The 26,796-nt window shown below is 37.4% G+C and overlaps 1 protein-coding gene across 1 annotated transcript; it reads right to left on the reverse strand.

Annotated features, from left to right (window-relative positions):
* Positions 1 to 544: 544 nt before the first annotated feature.
* NDUFA4 (NDUFA4 mitochondrial complex associated) lies at positions 545 to 6,514 on the reverse strand. The gene is made up of 4 exons (XM_037837501.1): positions 6,347 to 6,514; positions 5,173 to 5,261; positions 4,392 to 4,452; positions 545 to 761 (listed from the first exon to the last, which is right to left on the reverse strand). Exons 1-4 carry the CDS (start codon positions 6,386 to 6,388, stop codon positions 705 to 707), a joined length of 249 nt encoding a protein of 82 aa, XP_037693429.1. The 5' UTR covers positions 6,389 to 6,514; the 3' UTR covers positions 545 to 704.
* Positions 6,515 to 26,796: the final 20,282 nt, after the last annotated feature.

The following is a 26,796-nucleotide window of genomic DNA, read 5'->3' on the forward strand; positions in this document are numbered from 1 at the left end:
GTGACTCAATCAACTGAGTGAGCCATTTGATTACATTATTTCCATGGAGATATGGACCCTACCTATTCAGGATAGATCTTGATCTAATCACTGGAGTCCTATAAAAGCTCACAAACAGAAGGAGCACAGAGCAGCTGAGAGGGAAATTTTGGAGAGAACCTAAGAGCTGACACTGACACTGACACTCAGAGATGCTCGGAGACATCTGGAGCCCAGAGTTTGCTCCAGAGAAACTGAGAGAGAACCCACAGATGGTTAGATGCACAGGAGCTGAAGAGGCTAAGAGAGACAAGCCCAGAGACATTTTGGAAAATGCCACTGGCCTTTCTTCAGTGAAGGTATCCTATTGTTGACGTCTTAATTTGGACATTTTTATGGCCTTAGGACTGTAATTTTGTAACCAAATAAACCCCCTTTATAAAACCCAATTCATTCCTGTTATTTTGCATAACAGCAGCATTAGCAAACTGGAACATTCTTTAAATGCTATTTATTTCCTATACCCTGAATTAGTAGATTTCACCATTAAATGCAACATGATAACTCAAGTTTCAGATATTTATTAATCAGTGTACACCTCAACATGATACACCAACATGATTTCGTGTATTTAGAGGGGAAATATTTCCGGGTTAAGTGGAAAATTGTGCGGATGGCTTCTGGAAGACCTTCATGTTAAGCAGCTTTAAAGGGAAATATTTCATTTAGAAGTCTGGGCCTTCTTTCTTCAGTTTGCTGTAATCCACATTCACTGAGTAGAACTTAGAAAAGAAAAAAGGTAATTTAGATTATCTATCAAATACACAGAGATGGTACAGAATATTTAGAGTTCTTTTTAGTCAGTTTCTACAGTAATAATTACCAAAATGAATTCTTCCCATACATGAATTTTTTTATTAAGACTATTTACCACTGTGTAAGTCATTCAAAAGCACTATACCTAAAATTCCAGTCCTTTAACGTTTCTGGCAGGGTAAAAATATTCAGTCTATCTCAAAAGAGCTGTGTTAGTATAGTCTGTTAGATCCTATAATTTTTCTATTCTAAAGTGTTAATAATTAAGAATTACTTCTGATAAGATACTTCGAGTTCTACTAAAGACGAAGGTGAATTTCCAACAGAATAGATGAACACTCAGAATTTACCCTTACCTGGTTTGTAAAGTGCTATAATTTAGATGAGAAAGACTTTACAACCAAGAGAGCTTAGTTACATAAAGTAAGACTTTGTTGTATGGTTATGTAACTTTTCAGACACAGACTGGTTTGCCTCAACAGCCTTTCTTTTGATTTTCTCTCTCTCTCACAAGTGTCAATATTCTGGTGGAACTAACTCCAATTGCATCAAGATCAAAATGACTCCTCACCATCTCTGGTATATACTTTTAAATCAAAACTACACTTTACATGTTTAAAATTTGCAATAATTTCCTAAATTGAACTAAATTAAATAGCTATATTACTATGATTGCTTTTATTTAAAAAACAAAAACAAAAACAAAAAAACCTGCCTCTAATTCTCAACTTTTTTTTTTTTTAATGCTTTATATTGCAATCATTAAATAAAGTGGTTTCTGTTGTGGGATATTTAGGATTTGTACATAAGCCCAAATAAGGCTCTAGAAACTTGGGTATGCTCATTTTGTGGCAGAGAACATTGAAGAAGTTGTGCTACAAAACTGGATTTAAGCATCAAAGGCTGAACAACACTTTTCATCTGAATAAAGTGCCCCAAGGAAAAATTGGGAATATGTTGTGGCCTTCCAAACTATTATTTCAGGTAACTTCAAAGTAGCCCACAAAATTGAGGAAAGGATTGGGTTATGGAAGCTGAAAAATAAAGCAAATTTGAACAACTTGAGAGAATTTTGGGTATGATTACTGGCACACAGAACTGACTAGAAGCCAATAGCCTGCTTGGTTTTGAGGAAAAGTGCCAAAGATATCATAAGCATGGACTAAAGAAGCCTCTGACTAGAAACTTAAAACGACGCTTGGACCTGGCTGTGTCAATCAACCAGATAGCAGAACTCTGAAATAGAAAAGGGCCTGACCCACACTGGACTTTTAGATTTATATTGTCTTAAAACCTAACCTATCTTGACTTAACATGAGACCTATTAGGCCTGCTCAATTTTGTTTTCTAATAAATGCCAATTTCATCTCAAACAAAAAAATATTATAAATCTACATAAAAACAATTATGGGTAAAATGATGTTACCATAAAAATAGGGCCTCGGGTACTTGAACATCAATGTTTACAGCAGCATTATTCACAACAGCCAACAGGTGGAAACAATTCAAGTGTCCAGCAACAAATTAATGGATAAACAAAATGTGGTACATACACACAATGGAGTATCATTTGGCCATAAAAAGAACAAAATCCTGAGACATGCAACAACATTGAAGCCCCTGAAAACATGTTAGGTGAAATAGGGAAGACACATAAGGACACATATTGTACAATATCACTCATAAGATATATTTAGAAATAGCAAATCCACAGAGGTGAAAGGTTACTGGGGATGGGGAGAGTGGGGAAGAGGGAGGGTATGTTTGGTGGATATAAAGTATGTTTAAATAAAATTACTAAAAAAAAAAAGGGAAAAAAATGACATTACTGTGTTTTTCAAAGACACCAACAGGGAAGTGAAAAGATTACTCACAGAATGGGAAAAAAAATATTGCAAAGCATATATCTGATAAAGAACTTTCATTTAGAATATGAACTACTACAAAAAGACAAATACCCCAATTAAAGAACAAGCAAAGGATCTGAACAGATATTTCACCAAAGATATATAAATGGCCAAAAAGAACATGAAAACTGCTCAACATATTTGCCATCAGAGAAATGCAAATCAAAACCACAATTACCACTTCACACCTACTAGGATGGCTATAATAAAAAAAGACAGATGATAATAAGTGTTGGTAAGAATGTGGAAAAACCAGAACCCTCACTGCTGCTGGGAATGGAAAATGGTACAACTGCTCTGGAAAAGTTTGGCAGTTTCTCAAATGGCTAAATAGAGACTGACCATATGATCCAGCAATTCCACTCCTACATATTTACCCAAGAGAAAAAAACTTATGTCCACCCAAAAACTTGTACATGAATGTTCATAGCAACGTTATTCAAAATAGTCAAAAAGTGAAACCCAAATGTCCAACCACTGATCAATGCATAAACTAAAAAATGTGGTATCCACACAATGGAATGCTCTTTGGCAATTAAAAGAAGTGAACTACCACATGGATGAAAACTTGAAAACATGCTAATTGAAAACCAGTCACAAAGGACCACATGTTTATTATTCCATTTATAGGAAAAGTCCAAAATAGACTAAGCTAAAGAGAGTGTATTAGTGGTTGCCTAGGGCTGAGTAGGATGGGTAAATTGGAGCACGACACTAAGGGATGCAAGAATTGATTCTGGTAATGGATCACAACTCTGAATGTATAAAAGCCACTGAATTGTATACTTTAAATGGGTGAATTGTATGGTAAGTGAATTCTATCTCAATAAAGCTTTTTTAAAAAATTACATTACCATACATTCATATAACAAATGTATTTCCATCTTTTAGTGAAAATTCCTGCCAGATCAAATGCCCCTTTTTTCAAAATTGCAAGGGCTATGTCTTTGTATGCTCCATCCAGCAAAGAGTTATCACATAAGAAAGGTTACGTTTGGGGAAATCAATAGATGGTTTTTTTGAAGAGTAATTCCATAGAGTACTCTTCAGAGAAGATGTTTAAAAGTGTATGTAGAGGGTTTGTGGTAAAATTTAAGTTTTAACTGACTTTTACTTCTTCTTACTAATTTTCACCTGAAATATTTCAACCATTATAGTAAGAAAGAACAGTCATCCAAACCATCCACTAGATTAGTGCTATTTAAAGTGTGGGCTACAGACAAGCAGCATCTGAAACGCTGTTAGAAATGCAAATTCATAGGCCCCTTGCCAGACCATCTGCATCAGAGTCTTTGGGGATGGAACTGAAGAATCTTTGTTTTAACAAGCTCACCAAGTAATATACACTCAAGTTTGAGAATCATTGCAACTATCTATATAAGAACTAAGAAAATGGTAAATGGTATCTATACTATGTCCCCTTTATTCTTTTTTCTCTTAGTCATATCAGTAGAATTAAGACATTATCTTGATTTCACATCTAAAATCCAGAGATTAGGAATAAAATCCTTAAGAAAAAAATGTTAATTGGAATAACATACCATTTAAATTTCACAAAACAGAGTAGCAGCTCCTCAAAGTTCGTTATAATGGAATTTTACTTCTATATATATTTTATGAAAAACTACCCCATGGCAAAATTTATTAAAATACACTTTCTGGCAATAATGAAACAGTTTTATAGTTTACCTTGTATTGTTGATTGGGACTTATTTTGTTCCAGGGTTCTGGGTTATTCTTTCTGTCCCAACTAAAAGTAATAAAACATATTATTATAGTAATAACACACTATTTAATATAGTATTTCATACTTTCTAAGAAGCCAATACTTTGAATAGATCAATCTCATTTTCTATCAGGTAAAGGATATTATTTTCACTATGGAGATAAAATCTGTAAAAAGCAATCTCGTGTATTCAAGTTAAAAAAGGTAGAACACAGAACTTCTAGGGGTAGTTGTCCTTGCCCCTATCCCTATTAATGGAGACTTTATATCTGGCTTTTATTAAAACTTTCTATTTCATCAGCGAAATGATATACAGAAAAGTACACAGAATACTGCTGAATCAATCTTTCTTTACCTATTGTTTTACAACTGCAAAAAGAAACACTCCTTATTGCAGAAAAGCAGGTAAAAAGTATTAGCTACATTATAATACTAATACTAGGAAAAAAAAGGAAAGGGAACCAACATCTATTAAAACACATATGCCAGGAACCATGATTAAACACATTATTAAAAAACAGCATCTCAATCTTAACATTACAAGGTAGGTATTAGCAGATCTCATTTTCAATAAGAAAATGAGACAGATCAGGAAAAAAAAGTAAACAGCAGAGCTGGGATCTGGACTTACTGCGTGACTATGAAACCTGGGTTCTTTCTATGACTTGATGTTGTCAACAGAGAAAGATTGTAGATTAAATCAGCTTCATAAGCATAAAGTTCTGAACATTTAAGAGAACTTACCTGACATCTGGATTGAACATCGCCAGGCGCAAGACATACAGTGCTGCTCCAGTACCTCCAGCTCCAATAAATATAAAGAGGGGGATCAACTAGAATCAAACACAGAAGAGACAATAATTAGTAGCCATCTTCAAACACCTAGATACTAGCAACAGAGACTATACAGTAGCTTCTACACATTGATTCCCAAGCCTCAAACTGCTATTTTGTGATCTTGCCTACAAATTTGAATCAAGGTAGACCTTACATTGAGGTAAGATTTCTTGAACTGTGTTAAAAAGAAATGAAATTTCCAAAAGATGTAAATATGATTCTCATTTAAGAGAATCATTTTTAATGTAGAACAAGTTATATTCAAAATTTAAAACATCCAAGAAAATGTATCAAGTCGTCTTCACCTCTCTAAGATTTATACATCATTCCCATTAAATTTCCCTGCTCTCCTTATCTTGAGGCTTGAAAAGCAACTATTTAACAATTACTTATGCTTGCCTTTTACGCAAGAAAAGCACAATCTCTGTGAAACGAGAAGTGCAACTAAGTAAACAAAAGAAAAACCAATCACAAATACTGGCTTTAAGCATATCCTCTGCAAATGTACTGCTACCAGTGCATGCTTAGTAATTGAAGAACTGGGTCATGATAAGGATTAAGGACTGCATAACTGAGTTTTAGAACCACAGTACGTTCCCGAGATGGGAAAAATAAAGCGCAACTAAATTCTGAGCTGCTAATCTCCCTAAAGCGTCAGAACAAACAGCATTCCAAGATCACACACCCCTTTGCCACAAGGCCTTGTGGCGCAATGCGGTTAACACAAGATCCTTAAGAGGCGGACAACAATTAGGAAACCTGACTTTTGCCGGTCTCTAAACCACACAGCATACGCCTCTCTCTCTCGATCCAACTAATCTCCAAGAAGGTGGGGCCCCCAGATTGTTCCACAATTACTAGTTTATTCTCCTCGCAGGTTTTGCATCCCCCAACCGAACACTTCATAATGCACCGTGAGGCGGGTTAGAGTCCTCAGCACTGGGGCCACGAGGAGAGGCAGGGTCCAACCCCGAGGATCGATATGTGGCTGTAAAGGATGAAGCCCCCAGGGGACGTGGGCAGCCGCACCCAGACCTATGATGAGTAAAGGAGAACATTCGGAAAAAGGCCGCGAACTTACGCTCGGGTGCTTCTTGGCCTGGCCGAGGATCTGGCGGAGCATGTTTGTGTCACAGCCTCACGGACGGAAAGAACGAAGAAACACACCTCCAGGCCCAAGCCTTACCAGTCTCAGCACCGGGAAACTGCGGGCGTCCAAAGTCACCGAGGACCTCCTACCTGAAGGCCCCCTGGCTCGGAGGGCAGCCTGCGGCAGTAGGGCCCGGATTTGGCTGTCTTTAATAGTGCCTACTTTTTCCCGCTCCTCACTCGCCGGTCCTAACCTGCCCCGGCCATCACCCTTCCACTTCAAAGGGAAACACTCTTCATGACTGTGCTATGTATATTTCTACCAGGTAATCTGTTGCCCCGAAACTAGGGCCCTTTCATTCATGAGACAGGCACTTTCTTGGAAAGCCACGCGCTGGCGGGGTTGTCTGGCGCGGTGACTGCGCGCCTGGTCTAAGAGCTGAGATGCTGGGGACGCGCGTGCTGGGCGCACGCCTACTGGCCCAGACCGCCGCTGAGGGAGTAGCACCGCGCCTCCAGCCAGTTGCCGGGCGGCTGGAGGGCAGGTCGGGTCTCTTTCCGTAAAGGTCAGCGGCTGCGGTTTAAGAGGATGCAGCTGTTTCCTGTTTGAGACTATCTTTCACGGGTGGAAGTTAAAAACTAGTAAATTACTTTTTTTTAGTAATTCATTTTATTGAGATGTGTTCATATACCATGCAGTCATACAAAACAAAGCGTACATTCAGTTGTTCACAGTACCATTACATAGTTGTGCATTCATCACCAAAATCGAACTGTGACACCTTCATTAACACACACACACAAATAACAAGAATAAAAATTAAAGTGAAAAAGAGCAATTAAAGTAAAAAAGAACATTGGGTGCCTTTGTTTGTTTTCCTTCCCCCATTTCTCTACCCATCAATCCATAAACTAGACAAAGGGGAGTATGGTCCATATGGCTTTCCCGATCACATTGTCACCCTGATAAGCTACATTTTTATACAATCATCTTCAAGATTCATGAGTTCTGGGTTGTAGTTTGATAGTTTCAGGTATTTACTGCTAGCTACTCCAATTCATTCCAACCTAAAAAGGGTTATCTATATTGTGTATAAGAGTGCCCACCAGAGTGACCTCTCGGCTCCTTTTGGAATCTCTCAGCCACTGAAGCTTATTTCATTTCCTTTCACATCCCCCTTTTGCTTAAGAAGATGTTCTTCATCCCATGATGCCAGGTCTAGATTCCTGCCCCTGAGTCATATTCCACGTTGCCAGGGAGATTCACTCCCCTGGGTGTCTGATCCCAAGTAGGGGGGAGGGCAGTGTTTTCACCTGCCAAGTTGGCTTAGCTAGAGAGAGACGGCCACATCTGAGCAACAACGAGGCATTCACGAGGAGGTTCTTAGGCACAATTATAGGCAGGCCTGGTCTCTCCTTTGCAGCCACAGTCTTCCCAAGGGCAAATCCTGTGGTAGAGAGCTCAACCCACCAAACCACCAGTCCCCTATGTCTGTGAGCACATCAGCAACCATCAAGGTGGGGAAGCTCAATACCCTGCATTCTATACCAGCTCCTCAAGGGGGCTCTGATATTTTTTTCATTGTTTTTTCCTTTTTTCTTTTTTTTTTAAATCAACTATATAAAAAAAATTTTTTTAAAAAAACAATAAAAAAGCATTTCAAACAAACCCTAACAAGGGAGTAAGAAAAAGACAACTAACCTAAGATAGCTACTTTACTTCCAACGTGTTCCTACTCTACCCCAGGAAGATAACCTAATACAGCAACATTTCTGTGGACTTGCTCCTACCATACCCATCAGAAATTAACAGACCGTAGTCATTCCCAGGCATTCCCAGAACGTTGAATTTACCCTCGATAGCTTATCTATTCTTACTGGGTTATCATTCTCCCTTCCTTAATTGCTCTCTATTACTAGTTCCCCTACATTCTACATTATAAACCATTTGTTTTACATTTTTCAGTGTTCACATTAGTGATAGCATGTAATATTTCTCTTTTTATGCCTGGCTTATTTCGCTTAGCATTATGTCTTCAAGGTTCATCCATGTTGTCATGTGTTTCACTACCTCGTTCCTTCTTACAGCCGCGTAGTATTCCATCGTGTGTATATACCACATTTTATTTAACCACTCATCTGTTGAAGGACATTTGGTTTGTTTCCGTCTCTTGGCAACTGTGAATAATGCTGCTATGAACATTGGCGTGCAGATATCTGTTCGTGTCACTGCTTTCAGATCTTCCAGATATATACCGAGAAAGGCAATCGCTGGATCGAAGGGTAACTCTATATCTAGTTTTCTAAGAAACTGCCAGACTGTCTTCCAGAGTGGCTGTACCATTATACAGTCCCACTAACAATGAATAAGAGTTCCAATTTCTCCACATCCTCTCCAGCATTTGTAGTTTCCTGTTTGCTTAATGGCAGCCATTCTAATTGGTGTGAGATGGTATCTCATTGTGGTCTTAATTTGCATCTCTCTAATAGCTAGTGAAGCTGAACATTTTTTCATGTGTTTCCTGGCCATTTGTATTTCCTCTTCAGAGAACTGTCTTTTCATATCTTTTGCCCATTTTATAATTGGGGTGTCCGTACTCTTGTCATTGAGTTGTAGGATTTCTTTTTATATGCAAGATATCAGTCTTTTGTGAGATACATGGTTTCCAAAAATTTTTTCCCATTGAGTTGGCTGCCTCTTCACCTTTTTGACAAATTCCTTTGAGGTACAGAAACTTCTAAGCTTGAGGAGTTCCCATTTATCTATTTTTTATTTTGTTGCTTGTGCTTTGGGTGTAAAGTCTAGGAAGTGGCCGCCTAATACAAGGTCTTGAAGATGTTTCCCTACATTATCTTCTAGGAGTTTTATGGTACTGTCTTTTATATTGAGATCTTTGATCCACTTTGAGTTAATTTTTGTGTAGGGTGTGAGGCAGGGGTCCTCTTTCATTCTTTTGGATATGGATACCCAACTCTCCCAGCCCTATTTGTTGAAGAGACTGTTATGTCCCAGTTCAGTGGCTTTGGGGGCCTTATCAAAGATCAGTCAGCCATAGATCTGGGGGTTTATCTCCGAATCCTCAACTTGATTCCATTGATCAGTATCTCTATCTTTGTGCCAGTACCATGCTGTTCTGACAACTGTGGCTTTATAATAAGCTTCAAAGTTGGGGAGTGTAAGTCCTCCCACTTCATTTTTCTTTTTTAGAGTGTCTTTAACAATTCGAGGCATCTTCCCTTTCCAAATAAATTTGATTACTAGCTTTTCCAAGTCTGCAAAGTAGGTTGTTGGCATTTTGATTTGGATTGCATTGAATCTGTACATCAGTTTGGATAGAATTGACATCTTAATGACATTTAGCCTTCCTATCCGTGAACATGGAATATGTTTCCATCTTTTAAGGTCCCTTCTATTTCTTTTAGTAGAGTTATGTAGTTTTCTTTGTATAGGTCTTTTACATCTTTGGTTAAGTTTATTGCTAGGTACTTGATTTTTTTAGTTGCTATTGAAAATGGTATCTTTTTCTTGAGTGTCTCTTCAATTTGTTCATTTCTAGCATATAGAAACATTACTGACTTATGTGCATTAATCTTGTATCCCACTACTTTGCTAAATTTGTTTATCAGCTCTAATAGCTGTATTGTCGATGTCTCAGGGTTTTCCAGATATAAGATCATATCATCTGCAAACAGTGTTTTACTTCTTCCTTTCCAATTTGGATACCTTTTACTTCTTTGTCTTGCCAGATTGCCCTGGCTAGAACTTCCAGCACAATGTTGAATAACAGTGGTGACAGTGGGCATCCTTCTCGTTCCTGATCTTAGAGGGAAGGCATTCAGTCTCTCACCATTGAGTGCTATGCTGCCTGTGGTTTTTTCATATATGCTGTTTATCATATTGAGGAAGTTTCCTTCAATTCATACCTTTTGAAATGTTTTTATCCAGAAAGGATGTTGGATTTTGTTAAATGCTTTTTCAGCATCTATTGAAATGATCATTTGATTTTTCTCTTTTGATTTGTTAATGTGTTGTAACACATTGATTTTCCTATGTTCAACTATCCTTGCATGCCTGGAATGAACCCCACTTGATCATGGTGTATGATTTTTTTAATTTGTCTTTGGATTCGATTTGCAAGTATTTTGTGGAGAATTTTTGCATCTATATTCATTAGGGAGATAAGCCTGTAGTTTTCCTTTTTTGTGACATCTTTGCCTGGTTTTGGTATTAGATTGATGTTAGCTTCATAAAATGAGTTAGGTAGTATTCCATTTTCTTTGATGTTTTGGAAGAGTTTAAATAAGATTGGTGTCAGTTCTTTTTGGAAAGTTTGGTAGAATTCCCCTGCGAAGCCATCTGGCCTTAGGCATTTATTTGTGGGAAGCTTTTTAATGACTTATTGGATCTCTGCACTTGTGATTGGTTGGTTGAGGTCTTCTGTTTCTTCTCTGGTCAGTCTAGGTTGTTCATATGTTTCCAGAAAATTGTCCATTTCCTGTACATTATCCAGTCTGTTGGCATACAGTTTGTTCTAGTTTGCTAATGCTGCCAGAATGCAAAACACCAGCTATAGATTGGCTTTTATAAAAGGGGGTTTATTTGGTGACACAGTTACAGTCTTAAGGACATAAAGTGTCCAAGGTAACACATCAACAATTGGGTACCTTCACTGGAGGATGGCCATTGGCATCTGGAAAACCTCTGTTAGCTCGGAAGGCACGTGGCTGACGTCTGCTCTGTAGTTCTGATTTCAAAATGGCTTTCTCCCAGGATGTTCCTCTCTAGGCTATAGCTTCCATCCAAAATCTCACTCTCAGTTGCTCTTGGGATGTTTGTCCTCTCTTAGGTTCTCTGGAGCAAAAGTCTGCTTTCAAAGGCCATCTCCAAAATGTCGCTGTAAACTACAGCTCCTATCTCAGCTCCTGTGCATTCTTCAAACTGTCCCTCTTGCCTCTAGCAAGCTCGCTCCTTCTGTTGGAGCTTATGTAGTGCTCTAGTAAACTAATCAAGGCCCACACTGAATGGGCAGGGCCACCCTCCATGGAAATTATCTAATCAGAGTTATCACCTAAAGTTGAGTGGGTCACATCTCCATGGAAACACTCCACAAATAATTACAATCTAATCAACACTAATACATCTTCCCACACAAGACTGCATCAAAGATAATGGCAATTTGGGGGACATAATACATTAAAACTGGCACAGGCTTCCTCACCTGGACGGTTGCTGATGTTCTCACAAACATTGAGGACCAGTGGTTTGATGTGCCAAAACCTGTATCATGGGACTTGCCCTTAAGAAGCCTGTTACTGCAAAGAAGAGGCTAGGCCTGCTTATAATTGTGCCTAAGAGTCTCCCCCTGAATTCCTCTTTGTTGCTCAGATGTAGCCCTCTCTCTCTAGTTAAGCCAACTTGGCAGGTGAAATCACTGCCCTCCCTCCTATGTGGGATCTAACACCCAGGGGTGTAAATCTCCCTGGCAACGTGGAATATGACTCCCAGGGATGAATCTGGACCCAGCATCATGGGATGGAGAACATTTTCTTGACCAAAAGGGGGATGGGAAATGAAATGAAATAAAGTTTCAGTGGCTGAGAGATTCCAAAAGGAGCCGAGAGGTCACTCTGGTGGGCACTCTTGCACACTATATAAAGAACTCTTTTTAGGTTTTAATGAATTGGAATAGCTAGTAGTAGATACCTGAAACTATCAAACTGCAACCCAGTAGCCTTGAATCTTGAAGACAAGTGTATAACAATGTAGCTTACAAGGGGTGACAATGTGATTGTGAAAGCCTTGTGGATCACACTCCCCTTTATCCAGTGTATGGATGGGTGAGTAGAAAAATAGGGGCAAAAAACTAAAGGAAAAATAGGGAAGGAGGGACAATTGGGTGTTCTTTTTTTACTCTTATTTTTTTATTCTTATTTTCACTTTTCTGGTACAAGGAAAATGTTCAAAAACTACATCAGCATGATGAATGAACAACTATATGATGGTTATAACGGATTGTATACTTTGGATGATTGTATGGTGTGTGAATAAATCTTAATAAAAAATAAGTAAATAGGTGTACAGGAATACCACTATTAATAAGAAATTGAAAGCTGGTGTCCTACATTTTTGGCATTGACCTACTTTCCAGAAGTAATAATAATATAAATAGCTGTGTCAGTTTGAATGTATTATGTCCCCCCAAAATGCCATTGTCTTTGATGCAATCTTGTGTGGGCAGATATATTAGTGTTGATTAGATTGTAATTCTTTGATTGAGTGTTTCCATGCAGTGGCGATCCACCCAACTCTAGGTGATAACTCTGATTAGATAATTTCCACGGAGGTGTGGCCCTGCCCATTCAGTGTGGGCCTTGATTAGTTTGCTGGAGCACTATATAAGCTTAGACAGAAGGAGCAATTTTGCTACTGCCAAGAGGGACACTTTGAAGAACACACAGGAGCTGAGAGAGGAGCTGCAGTTGAGAGACAGTTTGAAAATGGCTGTTGAAAGCAGACTTTTGCTCCACAGAAGCTAAGAGTGGAAAAATGCACCAAGAGCAACTAAGTGTGACATTTTTGAGGACCTGCAGCCTAGAGAGGAATGTTCTGGGAGAAAGCCATTTTGAAACCAGAACTCTGGAGCAGAGGCCAGCCACATGCCTCCCCAGCTAAGAGGTTTTCTGGACACCACTGGCCATCATCCAGTAAAGGTACCTGATCATTGATGACTTACCTTGGACACTTTATGGCCTTAAGATGGTAACTTTGTAACCATATAAACCCCATTTATAAAAGCTGATCCATTTCTGGTGTTTTGGGAAAAGGCAGCATTAGCAAACTGGAACACTCAATGACTTGGATGGTAGATAATTTCCCAGATGAATTTGTAGCTTTCAGTGATATGACAGGTAAAGCTTTCAGTGATATGACATATTTTAGACTTACCTTGGACACTTTATGGCCTTAAGATGGTAACTTTGTAACCATATAAACCCCATTTATAAAAGCTGATCCATTTCTGGTGTTTTAGGAAAAGGCAGCATTAGCAAACTGGAACATTCAATGACTTGGATGGTAGATAATTTCCCAGATGAATTTGTAGCTTTCAGTGATATGACAGGTAAAGCTTTCAGTGATATGACGTATTTTAGAGGTATATGTTAGTTACGGTTGGCTATAGGTAGTACCAATAAAGAGATGGACTCAAAATAATTGGCCAGTTTGCAATCCATAGTGACAGTATCTAGAAATTGAGTATTTAGTAATTTGGGGACTTGCAGAGTTGGAAGATGTGAGTGATTCTCATTTCCAACATATATTAAGATAAAAGTGAGATGTCATTTGGGCTAAAAAAGTAAATTAAAATTCAGCCTCAAGGTATGACCCAATTGAGAAAATGACCATAATACCTTTGCTAAAATATTTCAATAAATTAGTGTCACTCCTTCAGTTTGCTAAAGCTGCTGAAATGCAATATATTAGAAATAGTCTGTCTTTTAGCAATGGGGATTTATTAGCTTACAATTTACAGTTCTAAGGCCATGAAAATATCCAAATTAAGGCATCAACAGGAGGATATCTTCTCTGAAGAAAGGCTGCTGGCATCAGGGACACCTCTGTCACATGGGAAGGCACATGGCCAGTGTCTGCTGATCCTTCTTTCCCAAGTTTCATTGCTTTCAGCTTTTGGCTTCAGTGGTTTCCTCTCTGAGCTTTTATGAGTCCTCTCAGCTTTTCCAGTGCTTTTTCTCTCTGAGCTCTCTGGACCTTTTCTATGTCTTTTATCTTCCCATAAAGGATTCCAGTAAAAAGATTAAGACCCACCTTGAATGGGCTGGATCACATCTCAATTGAAATAACCTAACCAAATGGTTCCACCCATAATAAGTCTGCACCCACAGGAATGGATTAAAGAACATGGCCTTTTCTGGGGTACATAACAGCTCCAAACTACCACAGTCACCTTAAGGTAAATCCTTTCAACTGGACAACTTTACATTCTTGGAGCAAAGAGATAAGGGTGTGGCTCTCCCACCAAGGCCTGATTGGATCAAGGTGATTGAAATCAACTACAGAAAGAATTGTAGGTGTGGCCATTAGTGTGTTGAACGGACTGGAATCAAAGAGAAGAGAAGTTTGCTAAGTACTATTAAAAGAACCATCGGCTTGGATAAAAGAGACTGTGACTGATTGAGATGTGAAATGACTCTTGTGCTCCCAAATTTTCTGGAGGTGAGAAGCAACTGGAGAGATATGCTCATCTTCCAGGGAGGGCCAATTCGCTAATGCCATCTCTAGATGGGTCTAAGACAAAACTTCCCAGAGGTCAAAGCAAGAGACACAGAGAAAAGTGGACTAGAACTAATCCCCAGATAGCAAAATCAGGGCATAATTAAGGAATATTCGCTACCTCCAGTCAGCAGCAACCAATATTGCCTCCCATTCTTTCCCTTTCTGAGTGACATCATTCATTGTGTTTATCCATATCCTGTTCCACCATTGTATTCTGGGTATTTAAGGGCAAATAACTTATCTTTATAACTTCGTAGGTCTCCAGATCATGGACTTTGAGTTGGAAATAATGACAGGATAGGACTTTAAGTTTAACTCCTTGGGGAGGAGAGTGAGTATATTTTGAGAGAGGAAAGGAAAGAGATCTGAATGTTGTAATCAGAAGGGCAGACATTGGTAGATCATCTTTTTGTTCACAAATAGTTAATGTCCTTACTGGGAAAAGTTATCTTTTATCTCCCTGTTGATATCATGCTTAGCCAGGTAACTTGATTAGTCAAATGAATTGTGCAAAAGCAAAAATACTGATAATAGAGAAAGAAATAAAATTATGTGGCCTGTGTAGAACTTAAGATTGTGACATTGTATTGGACTTTGTAGAATGATCAGACAAAAATAAAGGAAGTATTTCATGCTGTATATATATGAAATAGCCTCAATAAAGCAGAGAGAAATGAAAGTAACATAGTATAAGTGCATAGTGTGTGGAAGGAATTGAGGAGTTCATAGTAATAGAAACTTAGGTTGCATAGGGAGGTGTTGTGCAAAATGAAACTGAAAAAAATAGGGTAACTCAAATTTTTGAGAATTTTAGATTTGGATCTTTATCCTCTAGGCAGTGAAGACTCAAAAATTTTTATATCTTAACACAAAGTAAAACAACTGCAAGGCATGAGATCTTAATAAATGTATTGGAGGTGTCTTTTACCATCCCACTGTAAGACTTAAGCCTTCTGAATTTCTTGAGCCTCTGAATCTGCTTGATTTAATTTGGGGAACAATTTTGTAATACAAAATGTATAAATATTAGTCATAATATGTAAAAATGTAAATTGTATGATAAATGGTTGTAAAAATCTATGTAGTGCATCAATAGCACCTAAGAAAGGATTTTTCCCTTGTATAGTTTCCCTGAAGATTCACACCTAGAAAATTCTGGAAGATATAGTGATTATATGTTCTTATTAATATGTGACAGTAAAGAAATAGCTTCTTTAAGACAGAGTTTTATATTTTTTACTCTATTTGCATTTAGGCATTTAATTATTTTTCTAGCAGATAAATTGACAATTGGAGTTGTTTTTATGATTACACAAATACAAATTATACCTTCACTTGTTAATAAAGATTCTGCAGCTATCCTTAATCTAAAAACAAATATGTTCTTCCACTAACATTATAATTATTTAGCATAAACTGTATTTAATTATAAAATTTCTATTAGTAAAATGAAAACATTTTTTTGTCTGTGAAAGTTTACTTCCACTGTTATATATCTCAAAGTTTCACAAACTCTCATCAATTTAAATTGAATACCTGAAACACTTTGTGTACAAAATTCAATGAATTCTAAAAAGCAAAGAAACTCTAGTAATTTTAAATAGTGGTGCTTTTTTTCACTGCAACTATCTAGTTCAACAATATTTTTGGAACACTGTGTATTCATGCTTTTTATAATATTGTTTTATTTACCTAGGCTGCTGAAGCAAATACCATGAAATAGGCTTACTTAAACAATGGGAATTTACTGGCTTATGGTTTTGAGGTGAAAACAAAGTCCAAATCAAGGTGTCATCAAGATGATGCTTTTTTTCCAAAAGCTGTGGTGTTCTGAGACTGGCTTCTGGTGATCCTTGGCTCCTCTGTCACATGGCAAGGCACATGATGATGTCTCTTGCTCTCCCCTTCTCTTCCTGGTTCTGTTGATTTCAGCTTCTGGCTGCTTCCTCTGTAGCTTTCTCTTTCTTATGTCTGGATTCATTCTGCTTCCAGTAATAGGATTGAGACCCATCCTGATTGGGCTGGGCCACAAAGAATTTATTTCTGTGGGGTCAGTAGTAATGCCCCCCCCATTTCTGATTTTATTTATTTACATCTTCTCTCCTTTTTTCTTTGTCAGTCTAGCTTTGTCAATTTTATTGATCTTTTACAAAAAATAACTTTTGCTTTTATTAATTCTATTTTTTTTTCCAATTCATTTATTTCTACTCTAATCTTTGATATTCCTTTCTTTCTACTAGCTTTGGGATTAGTTTGCTGTTCATTTTCTAGTTCCTCCAGGTGTGTGGGTAGGTCTTTGATTTTAGTTCATTCTTTTTTAATGTAAGCCTTTAGGGCTATGAATTTCCTTGTCAGCACTGCCTTCACTGCATCCAGAAAGTTTTGATATGTTGTGTTCTTGCTTTCATTCATCTCAAGATATTTACCAATTTCCCTTACAATTTATTCTTAGACACTGTTCCAGTTTGCTAATGCTGCCATTATGCAAAATACCAGAAATGGATTGGCTTTTATAAAGGGGGTTTATTTGGTTACAAAGTTACAGTCCTCAGGCCATAAAAGTGTACAAACTAAGGCATCAACAATAGGATACATTTCCTGAAGAATGGTCAACGGTGTTTGGAAAATCTGTTATCTGGGAAGGCCCATGGCTAATGTCTGCTGATTCTTTGCTCTGGGGTTCTGATTTCAAAATGGCTTTCTCCAAAATGTGTCTGGGCTTGTCTCTCTTAGCTTCTTCAGCTTCTATGCATCTAAGTACTGGGGTTCCTCTCTTAGTTTCTCCAGAGCAAACTCCAGGCTAGCATCTCCAAACATCTCCAAGCATCTCCAAGTGTCAGCTCTTAGCTTCTCTCCAAAATGTCCTGCTCAGCTGCTCTGAGCTCCTTCTCTTTGTGAGCTCTTTTATAGGATTCCAGTGATTAAATCAAGACCCACCCTGTATGGGTGGGGTCCATATCTCCATGGAAATGTTTTTGCCCACAGTTGATTGAGTCATATCTCCATGGAAACACTCAGTCAAAGGATTCCAACCTAATCAACACTAATACATCTGCCCACCACAAGATTACATTACAGAATATGGCTTTTGAGGGACGTAATATATCCAAATTGGCACAGGCCCATTGATTAAGAGTGTGTTATTCAACTTGCTTATATTTTTAATTTTCCAGTTCTCTACCTGTTATTGATTTCTACCTTCATTCCACTATGGTCAGAGAAGAAGCTTTGCATAATTCCAATCTTCTTAAATTTATTGAGACTTGTTTTGTGACCCAGTATGTGGTCTATCCTGGAGAATGATCTATGTGTACTTGAAAAGAATGTATATCCTGCTGTTTTGGGGTACCATGTTCTGTATATGTGTGTTGGGTCTAGTTCATTTATCATATTATTCAAATCCTCTGTTTCCTTATTGATCTGCTGTCTACATGTTCTATCTGTTGATGAGAGTGGTATATTGAAGCCTCCAAGTATTATTGTAGAGGTGTCTATTTCTTCCTTCAGTTTTGCTAGTGTTTGCCTCATGTCTTTGGGGCACCCTGGTTAGGTGCATATATATTTATGATTGTTATTTCTTCTTAGTGGATAGCTCCTTTTATTAATATATAGTGTCCTTCTTGTTTCTTATAACAGCTTTTGACTTAAAGTCTATTTTGTGGTACTATTTGCATGGAATATCTTTCATTAACTTTTCACTTCCAACCTATTTGTGTCTTCAGGTCTAAGGTTAGTCTCATGTAAATAGCATATAGTTGGGTCATTTTTTTTTTAATCTATTCTGCCAATAATTGTCTTTTGATTGGAGAGTTTAATCCATTAACATTCAGTGTTATTACTGTAAAGGCAGTACTTACTTCACCATTTGTTTTTTTTATATGTCTTATCTGGGTTTTTCGGTCTCTCTTTCCCTTTATTGCAAACTCCTTTTCTGTATAGTTGATCCTCTGTGATGTATCTGACTAATCCCTTTCTCATTGCTGTTTCTGTATATTTTTAAAATACTGTTTGGTTACCCTGAGGTTTATATTACACAATCTACATCTATAACCTACTAATCTGAGATGATACCAACTTATCTTCAGTAGCATATACATTCTCTGCTTCCATATCCCTCTGTTTCCCCTCTTTATGTTGTTTTTGTCCCAATTTGCTGCTTCATATTTTGCATGTCCATTATCAGGAAATATGCCTTTTTCTTGTTCAATGATATTCAGAGTCTTATAGGAATTAAAGAATAAAGTTGTATATTAAGGATATAGTACTATTAGGTTTTACATTTACCCTTTAAGTTACCTCACTGATAATCTTCATTTCTTCACACTACTCCAAGCCATTTTTTCCTGTCTTTTCCTTCAAGCTACAGAACTCCCTTTAGTAATTCTTGTAGGGCAGGTCTCTTTTTGACAAACTCTGTCAATTTCTGTTTATCTGTGAATATTTTAAACTATCCCTCATTTTTGAGGGACAGTTTTGTTGGATGAAGAATTCTCAGTTGGCAGTTTTAATCTTTCAATACCTTAAATATATCATATCACTGCCTTGCCTGCATGGTTTCTGATGAGAAATTAGCACTTAGTCTTATTGAGGATCCCTTGCATTTGAGGAATCATTTTTCTGTTGCTGCTTTCAGAATTCTCTCTTTGTCTTTGGCATTTGACATTCTGATTAATATGTGTCTCACAGTAGCTCTGTTAGGCTTTATTCTGTTTGGAGTAGATAGCACTTCCTAGACATGTATCTGTATGTCTTTCATAAGAGTTGGGAAATTTTGGGCTATTATCTCCTCAAATATTCTTTCTGCCTGTTTTCCCTTCTCTTCTCCTTCTAGGACACCCTTGATGTTTATGTTGGTATGCTTCAAGCTGTCATCCAAGTCCTGTAGGCTCTGCTCAATATATTCTATTCTTTTTCTCTATCTGTTCTTCACATTGTATGATTTCAGTTGTCCTGTTGTCTAGTTCACTGATTCCTTCTTCTCTCTGTTCAAATCTTTTCTCATATGTCCCTACCATATTTTAATCTCCACTCTTGTCCCTTTCATCCCCTTAATTCTGTTATTCTTATTATCCTTTCAAATTCTTCTTTATTCTCACATAGTGTCTTCTTTTTTTAAAAAATTTAACTTTATCAAAAAATTAAAACAAACAAAAAAAACCCCCACAACATTTCAAACAGAAAAAAAGCAAAGGATTAAGAAAAATGAATAACCTAGAATAACTACTTTGCTTCCAACATGTTCCTACCATACCCCAAGAAAATTAATGTCATATCCAAACAAAGGAATAAGAAAAACAAATTATCTAAAATAACTACATTGCTTCAAACATGTTTCTGCCATACCCCAAGAATAACAAATGATAATCAAACAAAGGTACAAGAAAAACCAAATAACCTAAAATAACTACTTTGAAGTTATTTTAATACAGTAGCTTTTTTTTACCTTATCAAAAAATTAAAAAAAAAAACAATTCAAACATAACAGAACAAAGGAATAAGAAAAACAACCTAAAATAACTGTATTGCTTCCAACATGTCTCTACCATACCCCAAGAAAATTAACAAACTGTAACAAAACATAGGAAAAAGAAAATCAAATAACCTAAAATAACTACATTGTTTCCAACATATCCTACCATACCCAAGAAAGTTTGCACACCATAATCATTCCTGGGCATTCCCATAACATTGAGATTACCCTCAATAGCTTATCTGTTCTTATTAGATTATTGTTCCCCCTTCACTAGTCGCTGTCTATCTCTAGGTCCCCTACATTCTACAATATAAAATACTTATTTTACATTTTTCACAGAGTTCACATTAGTGGTGATATACAATATCTCTCTTTTTGTGTCTGGCTTATTTCACTCAGCATTTTGTCTTGAAGTTTCATCCATGTTGTCATATGTTTCCTGACCTCATTTCTTCTTACTGCCATGTAGTATTCCATCATGTGTATATACCACATTGTGTTTATCCACTCGTCTGTTGAAGGGCATTTGGATTGTTTCCATTTCTTGGCAATTGTGAATAATGTCACTATGAACATTGATGTGCAGATATCTGTTCATGTCACTGCTTTCAGATATTCTGGGTATATATCAAGAAGTGAAATTGCTGGATCAAAGGGTAACTCAATATCTAGTTTTCAGAGGAACCACCAGACTGTCTTCCAGAGTGGCAGTAGCATTATACAGTCCCACCAACAATGAATAAGAGTTCCGATTTCTCCACATCCTGTCCTGCATTTGTAGTTTCCTGTTTGTTTAATGGCAGCCATTGTAATTGGTGTAAGATGATATCCCATTGTGGTCTTAATTTGCATCTCCCTAATAGTTAGTGAAGATGACCATGTTTTCATGTGCTTTTTAGCCATTTGTATTTCCTCTTCAGTGAAATGTCTTTTCATATCTTTTGTCCATTTTATAATTGGGCTATCTGTACTATTGTCATTGAGTTGTAGGATTTCTTTTTATATGCAAGATATCAGTCTTTTGTGAGACACATGGTTTCCAAAAATTTTTTCCCATTGAGTTGGCTGCCTCTTCATTTTTTTGACAAATTCCTTTGAGGTACAGAAGCTTTTAATTTTGAGGCATCCCCACTTATCTATTTTTTCTTTCATTGCTTCTGCTTTGGGTGTAAGGTCTAAGAACATAGTGTCTTCTTAATATCCTTTATCTCTTTATGCATATTTTACTTTATCTCTTGAATTGATTGAAGAGATTTGTTTGAACTTCTTTATTCTAAATTCTCCATCGCCTCTGAAGTTTTAATTTTTTCCCATGACTGAGCCATATCTTCATATGTATTAGTGTGCTGGTTTATATATATTATGTCCCCAGAAAATGCCATATTCCTTAATGCAATCTTGTAGGGACAGATTGATTAATCTTTTTGATTAGGGTGTTACCTCTTGATTGAATGTTTCCATGGAGATTTAACCCCACCCATTCAGGGTAGGTCTTGATTGGTTTACTGGTCTCCTTTAAAGGGACTTCTCACTGAGAGCAGAAAGAGGAAAATGCCCCAGGATATGCTAAGCCAGGACACACAGATGTTAGATACTTGGAAGAATGTACTTCAATAAAACTGAATTGAAAAAAAAAAAAAAGAAACCCTGAGATATTTTGAAGAAAGCCATTTTGAAACCAGAACCCTGGAGCAAAGAATCAGCAGACACCAGCCATGCAACTTCCCAGCTAACAGAGGTTTTCTGGATGCCCTCAGCTGTTCTTCAGTGAAGGTATACTTGTGCTGATGCCTTAATTTGGACAGTTTCATGGCCTTTGAACTGTAAACTTGTAACCAAATAAATCCCATTTATAAAAGCCAATCCATTTCCAGTATTTTGCATAATGGCAGCATTAGCAAACTGGCACACTTAAGTGTTTTTTTTGTAATTTTTTGCTGATGTTTAGGCATCTGATTATCTTGATGAGTTAACTCTGAAGGTCAGGGTTTAAGTTTGCTAAATCTGTTGGAATGCAATATACCAGAAATGGGTTGGCTTTTTCAATGGGGTTTTATTAGGTTACAATTTATAGTTCTAAGGCCATGAAAATGTTCAAATTAAGGCATTAAGAGAAACATACCTTCTTTGAGGAAAGACTGCTGGCATTCAGGGTCCCTCTGTCACATGGGAAGGCACATGGCAACATCTGTTGGTCTTTCTTTCCTGATTCTGGTTTCAATGGCTGTCTCCAAATGTCTCTGGGCATTTCTGTTTCTCTTATCTCATAAAAGGACCACAGTAAAGGGATTAACACTCACCCCAAATGGGCTGGATTACATTACAATTGAACCAAAAGTTTCCACCTACACAATAGGTCTGCCCCCAAGAAGGGATTAATAGAACATGGCCTTTATTAGGTAAATAACAACTCCAAACCAGCACAGTCAGTTTCTTCCTCTTGTCTAGGATGTTATTGTTGATCGACTTTGTGTGGCTCTCCTTTGATGCTTGGTCCAGCTTTTTCTAGACCTTTAGAATAGCCAATGCTTAACTGATCAGATTTTTTCAGCTCTTCTTCATCTAATTCTTTCCCTGGATACGTGGTAAAATTTTTAAGATTGTAGTTTTTGTGTAATTGTTTCTCCTCCAGGAGAAAACTTCCCTTCTTCTGTGCCTTCTCCAGTAATCTTGATCTGTTCTATTTGTTTTTGTGTGGAATTTTCTTCCCAGCACCTTTGATTTGTTTACAGTCTCTTCACTCAGTGCCCAATGCCCTGTTACTCTTTTTGGTTCTTGGACCCTTGTGTCTTAAAGTAATTCAATTTGCTGCCCTTCTTGTTTTGTTTTGTTTTTGTTTTTTTTTTTAATCTCTGGGAGGCTTTTCTACCTCTGGTTTCTTCCCTGTTAGGGCATCCTACCACAGGTAGCCCAAACCAGAAAGGTGGGCCACTCCAGAAAAGTCCTCTGTACACTTATATGATCCAACTAACAGAAACTGGATTAAGTAAGCACAGCACCTGCCAGCTGCAGTTCCTCTGTGTGCTCTCTCTTTCTCTCGCTCTCTCTCCTTTTCCCCATATGCAGCACTCCTCAGTGGCTTGTATTCTACCCTGGGACTTGGGTCCCTGTGCCTGGGTATCGGTGGGGTTCTACTGCTGCTGTGAGTGGCTCTATAGTCCCCACCGGGAGGTTCAGGGGATCTGGGCTGCTGCCTCTGAGCAACTCCCAAGCTGTGCAGGACCGAGTACAGGAAAGGGAAGTGGACCAGAGGGTCTGGAATGGAAATTTCCTACCTGATATTTTTCTTTTGGTTCAATTCAGTGCTTGCAGAGTCCTTCTCCAGTCTCTACCATCCTCCAGAGTTCTAAGCAAGTGGGATTTGTCCTTTTATTCACTGAATCTCTAGGGAGGATTTTTCAGGGGATGTCTTACATCGCCATGTTGATGATGTCACTCCTGAGCTGGGCCTCACACATTTTAACTGAAGTAACCTCATCAAAAGCTCCTGCTTAGAATGAGTACACATCCACAAGAATGGATTAAAGTTAAGAACATATTTTTCTGGAGTATATACAGCTTCAAACTACCACAAATATTATACCAAATATGTAGATCTTTAAATTATACCCATTTTTAAATTATACCCAGAAAAACTATGTTCTGTTTCTCTTCTGTGCCACTTACCAAGATCAGGAATATGAATTCATTTTTGGAAATGTTGATTCTAGGATACCTATGGAATATCTAACTGGAGATGCTCTGAACACAGGCATAAACATCAACCAAGAAAAATTCTGGGCTGGAGGTACAGTTTAAAGTAAAGGGCGTAGGTGAGAGTTCGTACAATGAGAATTGATGAATTTCTCTAGGAAGAATGGGTAAGCAGAAAAGTGTAACAAAGAAAAGGGTCAGTGCCATATCCCTAGAGAACATGAACACACGAGGACCAGGCCAGGAGAGAGGAGTCAGAAAAGGAAAGTTAGAAGAAGTCAGAAACATAGGCAGACCTACCGGTCTCTGCTCAAGCAAAGAAGCAGAACCTCTGGAATATAAACACGTATATTTATTGACTGTGTAACAACTTGAAAAGAGTAGCCAACCCATGCTTTCTTTAATCCTAAGTAGACTAATTGACTAATAGGACTAGTTAATCAGGGCTAATTTGAGCAGTTCTATCAAAGAAATACCAGATTGCTCAAAATCTAAGGAACTGTAAAGATTATGAATTAAAATTACTTGATTTTAAAACCGTTCACATACTTCCAGCAATGACAGGCTAGGTTATTCAGACTGTGTTTTTCTTTTCAAAGATATTAGACAGACAGCAAGATAGTGAGGAATTATGATGCAAAGCCCTTAGGATGAAGGAAATCCAGAGTAGTGAGTCCAGCATTTGGGGCTACTTTTCCTGGAGCATCTGCCAATTCTAGAAGAGTTCTGTGAGTCACTAATAAATTTAGCATCATTTGAGGTCTGTGGTTCACCAAGATAATACTCTGGTAAACTTCTCTTGCTTTGGATTGGTGCTCCAGAGAGCTTCCTCCTAGGAGTAAAAGTAAGTTGGAAGCAGATCAGCCAGCACAAGACTGAAGCCCAGCTTTGAATCACTGCTTTTTTTGGAAACTGGGTTACCATGACTTTACACTGCAGTTCCCTCAAACACATGGCAGAATCAATTGTAAATCTTCTGTCTTAAAAGGTAACATCTTTCTAGGTTTCAAATTAATTCTATACAGTTTTCATATATACCTTCTTGGGCTTGATAAAAAGTAACCAGGTACATGAGGAGAAAAGATGACATAAATGAAGACCCAGAAAAAACAACAGCTATTAGAAACACAGCAACCAAGCCTTCAGATAATGGTGTGATTAGAATCAGATTTACAAATAACCGTATTTAATATGTTCAAGGAGATCACAGGAAATGCCAAGAATTTTATTAAAAAATGGAATCTATATAAAAGAACCAAATGGTAATTTTAGAATTTAAAAATTCAATAGCCAAAATTAAAAATCCAATGCATGGGATTAACTGATTAGACACAACAGAAAGGAGATAAGTGAGCTAGAAAATGAGTCAGTAGAATATATACCAAATGAAGAAAGGAGAGCTAAATGGATGGGGAAAATGAAAATAGAGTGAGAATTTCTAATATGCATGAAATTGGAGTCCTAGATGAGGAGAGACAAGAGCAGGAAAAATAATTGGAGATGTACCAGCAAGGAAGTTTTCAAAGTTGAGTAAGCTATCAAGTCAAAGACTCAAGACCCTCTTCAAGTGCTATGTAGAAGAAAATCATACAAAAATGCATTGGTGGTAGGGATGTAAATTGGCACTATACATTGCAAACTTGTTTGGATTTTTCTACTGAAGTTAAAAATTTTCATACCTTTTGACTCAGTAATTGCAATTTGAGATATAAACCCAACAGAAATGTGTACATATGTACCCTAAGAAACACAAGAAAGAAAGTATATAGAATCATTAATTATAGTAACCCCAAAGTCAAGAGTCAAAATGTTTATGATGTATCAAATGAATGAATAAATTGTGGTATATTCAAACATGTCATTCAGCAATGTAAATGGACTATAATTACACAGAGCCACATTGATAATTTTCACAAAAAAACATTGAGCCGAAGAAACTAGATACAAAATAATATACACTGTCTGATTCTTATTATGTAAAATTTGAAAACAGGATTAAAGTCAAGATAATAATTAACTTTAGGTAGGTAGGAAAGGGTATCAATTGAGGGGGTTCAAGAGATGCTTCTTTGATGGGCATTGTTTATAAGGGTGTTTGCTTTATGATGATCTTTTGATCTGTGCATTTCTTTGTTTTTCACTTTTTTCTGTTATATTTTGTAACAAAAATTTTAAATGTGACATATAGATTTAGAACACTGTAAGGAGTCTGCTTATGATTTGTCACTTAAAGATTTGATGGACTAAAAAGAACCAAAGGTATCTGTGCATTTTTGTTTGTTTGAAAGCTTCTCCAACTTTTGAGTAGATGACATAAAACCTCTTGTCTATAACTAACCTTATTTTCTGTCTAACATACAATATTGTTTACTTTATGACGTTGGTCCACTCATGCTGTCTTTACCCATCTGCTTTGCTTCTTGGGACTTGCCCTTTGTGAAATACAGAGTTTAGGATTGCCATTCATACACACTGAAATGTGATTACATATCTCCACTTGTCTAAGAGATCTGTCTAATAAACAGCTACTATAGCAAAGTTGAAGTACTCATTTCTCATTTTTGCCACTCCTCCATTTGGAAAAAATACCAATAACATTTCACAATAGCACATCAGTTTAAAAACAAGTTGTGGAAGGAGGAGCTAAGATGGCAGCATAGAGAGGAGTGGAAGACTGTTAGTCCCCCCCGGAACAACTCATAAATGACCAAAAAACTAGTAAATGACCTGGAATAACAGCGGGGAGACAAACATGACTGTCCACTCGTCATCCACCAACCTGAATTGGGAGGAATGCCCAAGATCACAGCATAAAATCTGTAAGTAAAACTGTGGACCCGTGCTGAGAGCTGAGAGCTGAGAGCCCCTCCCTTATGGAAGCCGCACCGTGCACTCTCTCAGCCCAGCTCCAAGTGGGGTTTTAATGTTAACTGCTCAATACAGACAGTGAATCCTCAACAAGCAGACAGAGGCTTTCGGTGAC

The sequence above is a fragment of the Choloepus didactylus genome, chromosome 5 (genome assembly GCF_015220235.1).
Source record: "Choloepus didactylus isolate mChoDid1 chromosome 5, mChoDid1.pri, whole genome shotgun sequence".
Lineage (NCBI taxonomy): Eukaryota > Metazoa > Chordata > Mammalia > Pilosa > Megalonychidae > Choloepus > Choloepus didactylus.

Excerpts from the sequence above, each read along its gene's own strand:
- NDUFA4 (XM_037837501.1), bottom strand. The coding sequence starts at position 6,388 with ATGCTCCGCCAGATCCTCGGCCAGGCCAAGAAGCACCCGAGC. Across the intron at positions 5,262-6,346 it reads AGGCCAAGAAGCACCCGAGC|TTGATCCCCCTCTTTATATT; the intron begins GTAAGTTCGCGG and ends GTTTGATTCTAG. Across the intron at positions 4,453-5,172 it reads ATGTTCAATCCAGATGTCAG|TTGGGACAGAAAGAATAACC; the intron begins GTAAGTTCTCTT and ends TATTACTTTTAG.